The sequence below is a fragment of the Ranitomeya variabilis genome, chromosome 7 (assembly GCF_051348905.1).
Source record: "Ranitomeya variabilis isolate aRanVar5 chromosome 7, aRanVar5.hap1, whole genome shotgun sequence".
Taxonomy (NCBI): Eukaryota; Metazoa; Chordata; class Amphibia; order Anura; family Dendrobatidae; genus Ranitomeya; species Ranitomeya variabilis.
Window position 1 is genome coordinate 244,152,731 of NC_135238.1, and position 15,211 is coordinate 244,167,941.

The 15,211-nt window shown below is 58.5% G+C and overlaps 1 protein-coding gene across 1 annotated transcript in view; it reads right to left on the bottom strand.

Moving 5' to 3' along the window:
• Nucleotides 1–11,047: 11,047 nt before the first annotated feature.
• Nucleotides 11,048–15,211, bottom strand: part of STEAP3 (STEAP3 metalloreductase) — a 196,029-nt gene continuing 191,865 nt past the window's right edge. Inside the window, exon 5 of the mRNA XM_077273416.1 lies at nucleotides 11,048–11,805. Coding sequence (XP_077129531.1) covers nucleotides 11,539–11,805 — 267 coding nt within the window. The 3' untranslated portion in view covers nucleotides 11,048–11,538. The remainder of the gene's footprint in view (nucleotides 11,806–15,211) is intronic.

Here is a 15,211-nt window from a genome sequence, read left to right on the forward strand (position 1 = left end):
GGATGGAGCAGGAGGACATGGGGACGCTGCCGGGTCTGGATGGAGCAGGATGAGGGGGACGCTGCGGGGTCAGGATGGAGTAGGATGAGGTGGGACGCTGCCGGGTCTGGATGTAGCAGGAGGCGGGGGACGCTGCGGGGTCAGGATGGAGCAGGATGAGGTGAGATGCTGCCGGGTCTGGATGAAGCAGGAGGAGGCAGGGACGCTGCCGGGTCTGGATGTAGGAGGATGAGGGGGGGACGCTGCCGGGTCTGGATGGAGCAGGAGGAGGGGGGGACGCTGCCGGGTCTGGATGTAGGAGGATGAGGGGTGGGACGCTGCCGGGTCTGGATGTAGCAGGAGAGGTGGGGACGCTGCCGGGTCTGGATGGAGCAGGAGGTGGGGGACGCTGCCGGGTCAGGATGGAGCAGGAGGCGGGGGACGCTGCTGGAGCAGGATGAGGGGGACGCTGCCGGGTCAGGATGGAGCAGGAGGCGGGGGACGCTGCCGGGTCAGGATGGAGCAGCAGATGGGGACGCTGCCGGGTCTGGATGGAGCAGGAGGCGGGGGACGCTGCTGGGTCAGGATGGAGCAGGAGGCGGGGGACGCTGCAGGGTCAGGATGGAGCAGGATGAGGGGGACGCTGCCGGGTCAGGATGGAGCAGGAGGAGATGGGGACGCTGCCGGGTCTGGATGGAGCAGGAGGCGGGGGACGCTGCCGGGTCAGGATGGAGCAGGAGGCGGGGGACGCTGCCGGGTCAGGATGGAGCAGGATGAGGCGGGGGACGCTGCCGGGTCTGGATGTAGCAGGATGAGGCGGGGACGCTGCCGGGTCTGGATGTAGGAGGAGGAGGCGGGGGACGCTGCCGGGTCTGAATGGAGCAGGATGAGGCGGGACGCTGCCGGGTCTGGATGGAGCAGGAGAGGCGGGGATGCTGCCGGGTCTGGATGGAGGAGAGGCGGGGGATCGGGTAAGGGAAGGACAGTATCGGGTTGTATTTCCTCTGTTTCAGCATTGGGGGACTGCATAAGGTCGTTTTCAGCCATTTTGAATTAAGGTGCGCTGTCTCTTTAAGAAACTGAACTTTTGAATTGGGGGTTGGAAATCGCAGTGTAGCTTAGTTGCGACCTCCTGATAAGATTCCCAAGGTGTTTTGGGGTTTTTGGAGAATTATGGGGTTCTGCAGTCTGACAATCTGCAGCGATGTGGTATAATACACAGAGAGTCTTTATGCACAACGCGGTCTGAGGTGATGCTGCGGGAGATTTCTTAGCAGAGCAGGGCTGCAGTATGTGAGCAGGCAGAGCGCGGGCACATGGGTTGGGATATAAGGATGATTCTGGCTGGGCTACAAGGCAGTCTTTCGACTGTTCTGTCCCCACGTGAGGCGAATGGAGGTGTAGTTGACTAATAGGTGTTGTGAGAGAATCGTACCTTCAGTTTTCCTCACTGTAGGGCAGACAGGACCAAAGCTGTTCAGCGTCTGGAGAGATGATGCACACCAGGGATTGTGCAATCCAGACTTGTTTATTTGGAAATCTGGACATTCAGCGTAGGATGGTATACAGTAAATTAACCAGAGTTGAGCCAGGTACAGCGAGTGAGCAGCAAGAGGTCGAAAGACTGATGCCTTACTAAGCCCGGTTCAAGCGTGTCCTCTCACAACAGCATGTAAACTAAAATGAAATGGCTGTCAAAGGAAGAGAAGACTTGACCCCAGAACTGGAAGTGGAAGACATGCCCACAAGAATTAATGAATAACAAGCTGCCATACGGAAAAAAGCCACTGTGTGGCAGCAGAGCAGAAATGTAAGAACATACATAGCATGAAAATACACATAAAACTAAAGAACACAACTTACACGGAACAGCACAGATGTAGCAGGACGAGGCGGGGATGCTGGCGGGTCTGGATGTAGAAGGACGAGGCGGGGACGCTGCCGGGTCTAGATGCACCAGGATGAGGTGGGGACGCTGCCAGGTCTGGATGGAGCAGGATGAGGCGGGGACGCTGCCGGGTCTGGATGTAGCAGGAGAGGCGGGGACGCTGCCGGGTCTGGATGGAGCAGAATGAGGCGGGGACGCTGCCAGGTCTAGATGGAGCAGGATGAGGCGGGGACGCTGCCGGGTCTGGATGTAGCAGGAGGAGGGGGGACGCTGCCGGGTCTGGATGTAGCAGGAGAGGCGGGGACGCTGTCGGGTCTGGGTGGAGCAGAATGAGGCGGGGACGCTGCCAGGTCTAGATGGAGCAGGATGAGGCGGGGACACTGCCGGGTCTGGATGTAGCAGGAGGAGGCGGGGACGCTGCCGGGTCTGGATGGAGCATGATGTTTCGGGGACGCTGCCAGGTCTGGATGGAGCAGGTGGAGGCGGGGACGCTGCCTGGTCTAGATGGAGCAGGAGAGGTGGGGACGCTGTCGGGTCTGGATGAAGCAGGAGAGGTGGGGACGCTGCCGGGTCTGGATGGAGCAGGAGAGGCGGGGACGCTGCCGGGTCAGGATGGAGCAGGAGAGGCGGGGACGCTGCCGGGTCTAGATACACCAGGATGAGGAAGGGACGCTGCCAGATCTGGATGTAGCAGGAGGCGGGGATGCTGCTGGGTCTGGATGTAGAAGGAGGCGGGGACGCTGCCAGATCTGGACGTAGCAGGAGGCGGGGGGCACTGTCGGGTCTGGATGGAGCAGGAGAGGCGGGGGACGCTGCTGGGTCTGGATGTAGCAGGAGGCGGGGGACGCTGCGGGGTCAGGATGGAGCAGGATGAGGTGGGACGCTGCCGGGTCTGGATGAAGCAGGAGGAGGCGGGGGACGCTGCCAGGTCAGGATGGAGCAGGATGAGGTGAGACGCTGCCGGGTCTGGATGAAGCAGGAGGCGGGGGATGCTACCAGGTCTGGATGGAGCAGGATGAGGCAGGGGACGCTGCTGGGTCTGGATGTAGGAGGATGAGGGGGGGACGCTGCCGGGTCTGGATGAAGCAGGAGGAGGGGGGACGCTGCCGGGTCTGAAAGGAGCAGGTTGAGGGGGGGACGCTGCCGGGTCTGGATGAAGCAGGAGGAGGGGGGACGCTGCCGGGTCTGGATGTAGCAGGATGAGGGGGGGACGCTGCCGGGTCTGGATGGAGCAGGATGAAGGGGACGCTGCCGGGTCTGGATGGAGCAGGAGGCGGGGGACGCTGCCGGGTCAGGATGGAGCAGGAGGCGGGGGACGCTGCCGGGTCTGGATGTAGGAGGATGAGGGGGACGCTACCGGGTCTGGATGTAGCAGGAGGAGGCGGGGACGCTGCCGGGTCAGGATGGAGCAGGATGAGGGGGACGCTGCCGGGTCTGGATGGAGCAGGAGGCGGGGGACGCTGCCGGGTCTGGATGTAGGAGGATGAGGCGGGGGACGCTGCCCGGTCAGGATGGAGTAGGATGAGGTGGGACGCTGCCGGGTCTGGATGAAGCAGGAGGAGAAGGGGACGCTGCCGGGTCTGGATGGGGCAGGAGGCGGGGACGCTGCCGGGTCTGGATGTAGCAGGAGGAGGGGGGGACGCTGTCAGGTCTGGATGGAGCAGGAGAGGCGGGGGACGCTGCCGGGTCTGGATGGAGCAGGAGAGGCGGGGACGCTGCCGGGTCTGAAAGGAGCAGGTTGAGGGGGACGCTGCCGGGTCTGGATGTAGCAGGATGAGGGGGGGACGCTGCCGGGTCTGGATGGAGCAGGATGAAGGGGACGCTGCCGGGTCTGGATGGAGCAGGAGGCGGGGGACGCTGCCGGGTCAGGATGGAGCAGGAGGCGGGGGACGCTGCCGGGTCTGGATGTAGGAGGATGAGGGGGACGCTGCCGGGTCTGAATGTAGCAGGAGAGGCGGGGACGCTGCCGGGTCTGGATGTAGCAGGATGAGGCGGGGACACTGCCGGGTCAGGATGGAGCAGGATGAGGGGGACGCTGCCGGGTCTGGATGGAGCAGGAGGCGGGGGACGCTGCCAGGTGTGGATGGAGCAGGATGAAGGGGACGCTGCCGGGTCTGGATGGAGCAGGAGGCGGGGGACGCTGCCGGGTCTGGATGTAGCAGGAGGAGGGGGGGACGCTGTCAGGTCTGGATGGAGCAGGAGAGGCGGGGGACGCTGCCGGGTCTGAATGTAGCAGGATGAGGCGGGGACACTGCCGGGTCAGGATGGAGCAGGATGAGGGGGACGCTGCCAGGTCTGGATGGAGCAGGAGGCGGGGGACGCTGCCAGGTGTGGATGGAGCAGGATGAAGGGGACGCTGCCGGGTCTGGATGGAGCAGGATGAAGGGGACGCTGCCGGGTCTGGATGGAGCAGGAGGCGGGGGACGCTGCCGGGTCAGGATGGAGCAGGAGGCGGGGGACGCTGCCGGGTCTGGATGTAGGAGGATGAGGGGGACGCTGCCGGGTCTGAATGTAGCAGGAGAGGCGGGGACGCTGCCGGGTCTGGATGTAGCAGGATGAGGCGGGGACACTGCCGGGTCAGGATGGAGCAGGATGAGGGGGACGCTGCCGGGTCTGGATGGAGCAGGAGGCGGGGGACGCTGCCAGGTGTGGATGGAGCAGGATGAAGGGGACGCTGCCGGGTCTGCATGGAGCAGGAGGAGGGGGGGACGCTGTCAGGTCTGGATGGAGCAGGAGAGGCGGGGGACGCTGCCGGGTCTGGATGGAGCAGGAGAGGCGGGGACGCTGCCGGGTCTGAAAGGAGCAGGTTGAGGGGGACGCTGCCGGGTCTGGATGTAGCAGGATGAGGGGGGGACGCTGCCGGGTCTGGATGGAGCAGGATGAAGGGGACGCTGCCGGGTCTGGATGGAGCAGGAGGCGGGGGACGCTGCCGGGTCAGGATGGAGCAGGAGGCGGGGGACGCTGCCGGGTCTGGATGTAGCAGGATGAGGCGGGGACGCTGCTGGGTCTGAATGTAGCAGGAGAGGCGGGGACGCTGCCGGGTCTGGATGTAGCAGGATGAGGCGGGGACGCTGCCGGGTCTGAATGTAGCAGGAGAGGCGGGGACGCTGCCGGGTCTGGATGTAGCAGGAGAGGCGGGGAACGCTGCCGGGTCTGAATGTAGCCGGGTCTGAATGTAGCAGGAGAGGCGGGGACGCTGCCGGGTCTGGATGAAGCAGGATGAGGCGGGGACGCTGCTGGGTCTGAATGTAGCAGGAGAGGCGGGGAACGCTGCCGGGTCTGAATGTAGCCGGGTCTGAATGTAGCAGGAGAGGCGGGGACGCTGCCGGGTCTGGATGTAGCAGGATGAGGCGGGGACGCTGCCGGGTCTGAATGTAGCAGGAGAGGCGGGGACGCTGCCGGGTCTGGATGAAGCAGGATGAGGCGGGGACGCTGCCGGGTCTGGATGTAGCAGGAGAGGCGGGGAACGCTGCCGGGTCTGAATGTAGCCGGGTCTGAATGTAGCAGGAGAGGCGGGGACACTGCCTGGTCTGGATGTAGCAGGATGAGGCGGGGACGCTGCCGGGTCTGAATGTAGCAGGAGAGGCGGGGACGCTGCCGGGTCTGGATGAAGCAGGATGAGGCGGGGACGCTGCTGGGTCTGGATGGAGCAGGATGAGGCGGGGACGCTGCCGGGTCTGGATGTAGCAGGATGAGGCGGGGAACGCTGCCGGGTCTGAATGTAGCAGGAGAGGCGGGGACGCTGCCGGGTCTGGATGAAGCAGGAGGAGACGGGGACGCTGCCCGGTCAGGATGGAGTAGGAGGCGGGGGACGCTGCCGGGTCAGGATGTAGGAGGATGAGGGGGACGCTGCCGGGTCTGGAAGGAGCAGGAGGCGGGGGACGCTGCCGGGTCTGGATGGAGTAGGATGAGGCGGGGACGCTGCCGGGTCTGAATGTAGCAGGAGAGGCGGGGACGCTGCCGGGTCTGGATGAAGCAGGAGGAGACGGGGACGCTGCCGGGTCTGGATGTAGGAGGATGAGGGGGACGCTGCCGGGTCTGGAAGGAGCAGGAGGCGGGGGACGCTGCCGGGTCTGGATGGAGCAGGAGAGGTGAGGGATCGGGTAAGGGAAGGACAGTTCCAGGCCTGGAAGAAGCAACTAGTCAGAGTTTAGATCTAGAAGAGGATGTGATGTTCGAGAAATAGGGGGACATTAGCGGAGCGGGGCAGGTGGAGCTACTCCTGTCCTTGTTGGGTCGGCAGTGAGGGTCTGGGAGGCCTAGTGGGGCCTTATAAGAGATGGGTAATGTGGCGGAGGGGCGGTGGTAGTGCTGAGCGGGTCCATCCTGCTGCTTCAGACATTTCACCTCTGCTTTGTCTGCAGCCCATGAGACTGAGCTCGCCCTGTTCTGTGACGCCGACTAGAGACGGTACCAGAAGAATCCTGTGTCTGGTGACGCGGCTGATTTCAGTCTTACATAGGACTGCTGGCACGTAGTGGAGAATCCCTTCTCGGCCTGGTAACACAGCTGATCTCCGTCTTGCATAGGACTGCTGCAACGTGGTGGAGAATCCCGTCTCAGCCTGGTAATTATTATTATTATTATTTATTTATATGGTGCTGTACATGAGAAGGGGTCACATACAGGGTTATAGATATCACTTACAGTAAACTAACAATGACAGACTGGTACAGAGGGGCGAGGCCCTTGTGGACTTACATTCTGTGGGAATGTGGCTGATCTTAGTCTTACATAGGACTGCTGGCACATGGTGGAGAATCCCGTCTCGTCCTGGTGATGCGGCTGATCTCCATCTTGCACAGGACTGCTGGCACATCGTGGAGAATCCCGTCTCGGCCTGGTGACGTGGCTGATTTCAGTCTTACATAGGACTGCTGGCACGTGGTGGAGAATCCCGTCTCGGCCTGGTGAAGTGGCTGATCTCCGTGTTACATAGGACTGCTGGCACGTGGTGGAGAATCCCGTCTCGGCCTGGTGACGTGGCTGATCTCCGTGTTACATAGGACTGCTGGCACGTGGTGGAGAATCCCGTCTCGGCCTGGTGACGTGGCTGATCTCCGTGTTACATAGGACTGCTGGCACGTGGTGGAGAATCCCGTCTCGTCCTGGTGACGTGGCTGATCTCCGTGTTACATAGGACTGCTGGCACGTGGTGGAGAATCCCGTCTCGGCCTGGTGACGTGGCTGATCTCCGTGTTACATAGGACTGCTGGCACGTGGTGGAGAATCCCGTCTCGGCCTGGTGACGTGGCTGATCTCCGTGTTACATAGGACTGCTGGCACGTGGTGGAGAATCCCGTCTCGTCCTGGTGACGTGGCTGATTTCAGTCTTACATAGGACTGCTGGCACATGGTAGAGAATCCCGTCTCGTCCTGGTGACGTGGCTGATTTCAGTCTTACATAGGACTGCTGGCACAAGGTGGAGAATCCCGTCTCGTCCTGGTGATGCGGCTGATCTCCATCTTGCACAGGACTGCTGGCACATGGTGGAGAATCAGACATAGAGATGGTCTTTTCCCCATCGGTCCGGGCTTCTCAGTCCTGGGGTCTCCTCTCCGGGTGTCACTGGCAGTAGGGACGGCCGCACTACACGGATCAGTGTGCCCACCTCCAAGCAGATGGATGATGGGGGTGTCAGTACTAGAGGAGTGTAATGGCCTCCTCTGTGACAACCCTGCGCCCCCGCAGCCCTCTGGCTGTCGGGCTTCTTCTGGTTTACTGTGCCCCCCGCAGTGCATGCAGCCCCCTGAATGACCACGCCACAGACCACGCCGAGGTTCCGGAGGTCACGTTTTATTAAGGCACAGACACAAGAATGGAGACAGATCGAGCAGAATGTGGTGTAACGGACGCCAGACAACGGACATGAGTGTGGAGCTACTACCCCCATCCTCCTCCTCATCACTGAGCACCTGTGTATATGTCCATAGAGCCAGCGACGGCCGCAGCTCCGCACTGAGCAGGAACGCACTGCCAGGAGGAGAGACCGAGGACCTCCACACGCATCACACCGGGGGGCGGGAGGACACTGCCAGGAGGAGGGACCGAGGACCTCCACACGCATCACACTGGGGGGCGGGAGGACACTGCCAGGAGGAGAGACCGAGGACCTCCACATGCATCACACCGGGGGGCGGGAGAACACTGCCAGGAGGAGAGACCGAGGACCTCCACACGCATCACACCGGGGGGCGGGAGGACACTGCCAGGAGGAGGGACCGAGGACCTCCACACGCATCACACCGGGGGGCGGGAGGACACTGCCAGGAGGAGGGACCGAGGACCTCCACACGCATCACACTGGGGGGCGGGAGGACACTGCCAGGAGGAGAGACCGAGGACCTCCACATGCATCACAGCGGGGGGTGGGAGAACACTGCCAGGAGGAGAGACCGAGGACCTCCACACGCATCACACCGGGGGGCGGGAGGACACTGCCAGGAGGAGGGACCGAGGACCTCCACACACATCACACCAGTGTCAGCCAGCGACAGCCAGTGACACCCAGCGAAGCTCAGCGACGTTTAGTGACAGCCAGTGACGCTCAGGGACAGCCAGTGACAGGCGTACACATCACACATAGGATGATCGGCCCATTTACAGCGGTGGCACTAGCAGGGACAGATTCACACTGCGCAGTTTCTACATTTCCTCAGATCCTGCAGGAAACGCGTTTTCCCTTCTCTCGGTAGTTTATAAACCAGCAGTTCTGATTTTTCGCTCATTGCAGAGCAGCACGGGCCGACCAATCCAAACCCCTGACCACCTGGAGTTAGCGGAGCGCTGCGCCGTCTCCTGCACAACTCTACAAGGGGAGTGACTGTGCAGATTCGGTCGCTCCGGAGGTCTCTGCGCCCCCACTGCTGCTTCTTCACTTTTCAATTTTTAGTTGTAAACAACATTGTTTTTCATTTAGTAAAAGAGACCGAGGGGCAAGAAAGCGGCAGCGACCACCTGCCACCTGATGGGCGCAGACATCGTGGAGGCCACCGACGCCACGCCTGAGATTCTGGGGCCTCCACAGGTTCCTCCACACATCGGGGTCTACGGGGAGGCGGCCTCCACAGGTTCCTCCACACATCGGGGTCTACGGCGAGGCGGCCTCAACAGGTTCCTCCACACATCGGGGTCTACGGCGAGGCGGCCTCAACAGGTTCCTCCACACATCGGGGTCTACGGGGAAGCGGCCTCAACAGGTTCTCCCACACATCGGGGTCTACGGGGAAGCGGCCTCAACAGGTTCTCCCACACATCGGGGTCTACGGCGAGGCGGCCTCAACAGGTTCCTCCGCACATTGGGGTCTACGGGGAGGCAGCCTCCACAGGTTCCTCCGCACATTGGGGTCTACGGGGAGGCGGCCTCAACAGGTTCCTCCGCACATTGGGGTCTACGGGGAGGCGGCCTCAACAGGTTCTCCCGCACATCGGGGTCTATGGGGAGGCGGCCTCAACAGGTTCCTCCGCACATTGGGGTCTACGGGGAGGCGGCCTCCACAGGTTCTCCCGCACATCGGGGTCTACGGGGAGGCGGCCTCCACAGGTTCCTCCACACATCGGGGTCTACGGCGAGGCGGCCTCAACAGGTTCCTCCACACATCGGGGTCTACGGCGAGGCGGCCTCAACAGGTTCCTCCACACATCGGGGTCTACGGGGAAGCGGCCTCAACAGGTTCTCCCACACATCGGGGTCTACGGGGAAGCGGCCTCAACAGGTTTTCCCACACATCGGGGTCTACGGCGAGGCGGCCTCAACAGGTTCCTCCGCACATTGGGGTCTACGGGGAGGCAGCCTCCACAGGTTCCTCCGCACATTGGGGTCTACGGGGAGGCGGCCTCCACAGGTTCCTCCACACATCGGGGTCTACGGCGAGGCGGCCTCAACAGGTTCCTCCACACATCGGGGTCTACGGCGAGGCGGCCTCAACAGGTTCCTCCACACATCGGGGTCTACGGGGAAGCGGCCTCAACAGGTTCTCCCACACATCGGGGTCTACGGGGAAGCGGCCTCAACAGGTTCTCCCACACATCGGGGTCTACGGCGAGGCGGCCTCAACAGGTTCCTCCGCACATTGGGGTCTACAGGGAGGCAGCCTCCACAGGTTCCTCCGCACATTGGGGTCTACGGGGAGGCGGCCTCAACAGGTTCCTCCGCACATTGGGGTCTACGGGGAGGCGGCCTCAACAGGTTCTCCCGCACATCGGGGTCTATGGGGAGGCGGCCTCAACAGGTTCCCCCACACATCGGGGTCTACGGGGAGGCGGCCTCAACAGGTTCTCCCGCACATCGGGGTCTACGGGGAAGCGGCCTCAACAGGTTCTCCCGCACATCGGGGTCTACGGGGAGGCGGCCTCAACAGGTTCCTCCGCACATCGGGGTCTACGGGGAGGCGGCCTCAACAGGTTCCTCCGCACATTGGAGTCTACGGGAAGGCGGCCTCAACAGGTTCCTCCGCACATTGGGGTGTACGGGGAGGCAGCCTCCACAGGTTCCTCCGCACATTGGGGTCTACGGGGAGGCGGCCTCAACAGGTTCCTCCGCACATTGGGGTCTATGGGGAGGCAGCCTCAACAGGTTCCCCCACACATTGGGGTCTACGGGGAGGCGGCCTCAACAGGTTCTCCCGCACATCAGGGTCTACGGGGAGGCGGCCTCAACAGGTTCTCCCGCACATCAGGGTCTACGGGGAGGCGGCCTCAACAGGTTCTCCCGCACATCGGGGTCTACGGGGAGGCGGCCTCCACAGGTTCCTCCGCACATTGGGGTCTACGGGGAGGTGGCCTCAACAGGTTCCTCCGCACATTGGGGTCTACGGGGAGGCGGCCTCAACAGGTTCTCCCGCACATCGGGGTCTATGGGGAGGCGGCCTCAACAGGTTCCCCCACACATTGGGGTCTACGGGGAGGCGGCCTCAACAGGTTCTCCCGCACATCGGGGTCTACGGGGAAGCGGCCTCAACAGGTTCTCCCGCACATCGGGGTCTACGGGGAGGCGGCCTCAACAGGTTCCTCCGCACATCGGGGTCTACGGGGAGGCGGCCTCAACAGGTTCCTCCGCACATTGGAGTCTACGGGAAGGCGGCCTCAACAGGTTCCTCCGCACATTGGGGTGTACGGGGAGGCAGCCTCCACAGGTTCCTCCGCACATTGGGGTCTACGGGGAGGCGGCCTCAACAGGTTCCTCCGCACATTGGGGTCTATGGGGAGGCAGCCTCAACAGGTTCCCCCACACATTGGGGTCTACGGGGAGGCGGCCTCAACAGGTTCTCCCGCACATCAGGGTCTACGGGGAGGCGGCCTCAACAGGTTCTCCCGCACATCAGGGTCTACGGGGAGGCGGCCTCAACAGGTTCTCCCGCACATCAGGGTTTACGGGGAGGCGGCCTCCATAGGTTCTCCCGCACATCGGGGTCTACGGGGAGGTGACCATTACTTCTCTTACCCTCAGCATGTTGTTGCAGGGAGATTACATTATAAGAACTGTTGATACAATGTTGGGTGTAGTAGTTGTGACTGGTGATTTCTTTGGCTTCAGCTTTGTGGCTGTCGCCTGGGTTTTCCCTGAGACTTCAGGCGTCCTTTCTGTCGCCATCATGTCTGGAGCTGCACTCGCCTCGGTGGTATCACTAGACCACGTCCCTCCCATGATGGCAGTGCCGATACATGGACGCTACACAACACTGGAGTCCTGTCCGGGTGGCGTGAAGACCACGCGCTCGTCCACCTCCCACCCTCTGCGGATCTTCTTCAGTTTCTGACTGATACACGGCAGGAGGAAGACGATTCTGCACCAGATGATGAGGAGTGGAAGCGGCAGCGTCAAAGTGAAGGTCGGAGGCAGATAAAACACGTAGCGACGCCATTCAAAAGCCCGCTTCCATCCGAATGTAAGAGTGTGGAGAGTGCAGAGCACCAGAGCCGCAAACCCCAGGCGAGACTGCAAGTAAACAGAGGCCAGGTCAAAAAGGCTGAGAACAGAGAGCAGACAAGCAGCTTCTGGACAACAAGAAAAAAACTAAACATACATTACTGATCCTCAGTTACCTCCTGTATTATACCCCAGAGCTGCACTCACTATTCTGCTGGTGCAGTCACTGTGTACATACATTACTGATCCTCAGTTACCTCCTGTATTATACCCCAGAGCTGCACTCACTATTCTGCTGGTGCAGTCACTGTGTACATACATTACATTACTGATCCTCAGTTACCTCCTGTATTATACCCCAGAGCTGCACTCACTATTCTGCTGGTGCAGTCACTGTGTACATACATTACATTACTGATCCTGAGTTACCTCCTGTATTATACTCCAGAGCTGCGCTCACTATTCTGCTGGTGCAGTCACTGTGTGCATACATTACATTAATGATCCTGAGTTACTTCCTGTATTATACCCCAGAGCTGCACTCACCATTCTGCTGGTGCAATCACTGTGTACATACATTACATTACTGATCCTGAGTTACCTCCTGTATTATACCCCAGAGCTGCACTCACTATTCTGCTGCTGCAGTCACTGTGTACATACATTACATTACTGATCCTGAGTTACCTCCTGTATTATACTCCAGAGCTGCACTCACTATTCTGCTGGTGCATTCACTGTGTACATACATTACATTACTGATCCTGAGTTACATCCTGTATTATACTCCAGAGCTGCACTCACTATTCTGCTGGTGTAGTCACTGTGTACATACATTACATTACTGATCCTGAGTTACATCCTGTATTATACCCCAGAGCTGCGCTCACTATTCTGCTGGTGCAGTCACTGTGTGCATACATTACATTACTGATCCTGAGTTACCTCCTGTATTATACCCCAGAGCTGCACTCACTATTCTGCTGGTGCAGTCACTGTGTACATACATTGGCTCCCCATTGCCCAGAGACTCCAGTACAAAACCCTAACCATGACATACAAAGCCATCCACAACCTGTCTCCTCCATACATCTGTGACCTCATCTCCCGGTACTTTCCTACACGCAACCTCCGATCCTCACAAGATCTCCTTCTCTACTCCCCTCTTATCTCCTCTTCCCACAATCGTATACAAGATTTCTCTCGCGTATCACCCCTACTCTGGAACCCTCTACCACAACACATCAGACTCTCGCCTACCATCGAAACCTTCAAAAAGAATCTGAAGACCCACCTCTTCCGACAAGCCTACAACCTGCAGTAACCACCGATCAACCAACCGCTGCACGACCAGCTCTATCCTCACCTACTGTATCCTCACCCATCCCTTGTAGATTGTGAGCCTTCGCGGGCAGGGTCCTCACTCCTCCTGTACCAGTTATGACTTGTATTGTTCAAGATTATTGTACTTGTTTTTATTATGTATACCCCTCCTCACTTGTAAAGCGCCATGGAATAAATGGCGCTATAACAATAAATAATAATAATAATAATAATTACATTACTGATCCTGAGTTACCTCCTGTATTATATCCCAGAGCTGCACTCACTATTCTGCTGGTGCAGTCACTGTGTACATACATTACTGATCCTGAGTTACCTCCTGTATTATACCCCAGAGCTGCACTCACTATTCTGCTGGTGCAGTCACTGTGTACATACATTACATTACTGATCCTGAGTTACCTCCTGTATTATACCCCAGAGCTGCACTCACTATTCTGCTGGTGCAGTCACTGTGTACATACATTACTGATCCTGAGTTACATCCTGTATTATACTCCAGAGCTGCACTCACTATTCTGCTGGTGCAGTCACTGTGTACATACATTACTGATCCTGAGTTACCTCCTGTATTATACCCCAGAGCTGCACTCACTATTCTGCTGGTGCAGTCACTGTGTACATACATTACTGATCCTGAGTTACCTCCTGTATTATACCCCAGAGCTGCACTCACTATTCTGCTGGTGCAGTCACTGTGTACATACATTACATTACTGATCCTGAGTTACCTCCTGTATTATACTCCAGAGCTGCACTCACTATTCTGCTGGTGCAGTCACTGTGTACATACATTACATTACTGATCCTGAGATATATCCTGTATTATACTCCAGAGCTGCACTCACTATTCCGCTGGTGCAGTCACTGTGTACATACATACATTACTGATCCTGAGTTACATCCTGTATTATCCTTCAGAGCTGCACTCACTATTCTGCTGGTGCAGTCACTGTGTACATACATTACACTACTGATCCTGAGATATATCCTGTATTATACTCCAGAGCTGCACTCACTATTCCGCTGGTGCAGTCACTGTGTACATACATTACATTACTGATCCTGAGTTACATCCTGTATTATACCCCAGAGCTGCGCTCACTATTCTGCTGGTGCAGTCACTGTGTGCATACATTACATTACTGATCCTGAGTTACCTCCTGTATTATACCCCAGAGCTGCACTCACTATTCTGCTGGTGCAGTCACTGTGTACATACATTGGCTCCCCATTGCCCAGAGACTCCAGTACAAAACCCTAACCATGACATACAAAGCCATCCACAACCTGTCTCCTCCATACATCTGTGACCTCATCTCCCGGTACTTTCCTACACGCAACCTCCGATCCTCACAAGATCTCCTTCTCTACTCCCCTCTTATCTCCTCTTCCCACAATCGTATACAAGATTTCTCTCGCGTATCACCCCTACTCTGGAACCCTCTACCACAACACATCAGACTCTCGCCTACCATCGAAACCTTCAAAAAGAATCTGAAGACCCACCTCTTCCGACAAGCCTACAACCTGCAGTAACCACCGATCAACCAACCGCTGCACGACCAGCTCTATCCTCACCTACTGTATCCTCACCCATCCCTTGTAGATTGTGAGCCTTCGCGGGCAGGGTCCTCACTCCTCCTGTACCAGTTATGACTTGTATTGTTCAAGATTATTGTACTTGTTTTTATTATGTATACCCCTCCTCACTTGTAAAGCGCCATGGAATAAATGGCGCTATAACAATAAATAATAATAATAATAATAATTACATTACTGATCCTGAGTTACCTCCTGTATTATATCCCAGAGCTGCACTCACTATTCTGCTGGTGCAGTCACTGTGTACATACATTACTGATCCTGAGTTACCTCCTGTATTATACCCCAGAGCTGCACTCACTATTCTGCTGGTGCAGTCACTGTGTACATACATTACATTACTGATCCTGAGTTACCTCCTGTATTATACCCCAGAGCTGCACTCACTATTCTGCTGGTGCAGTCACTGTGTACATACATTACTGATCCTGAGTTACATCCTGTATTATACTCCAGAGCTGCACTCACTATTCTGCTGGTGCAGTCACTGTGTACATACATTACTGATCCTGAGTTACCTCCTGTA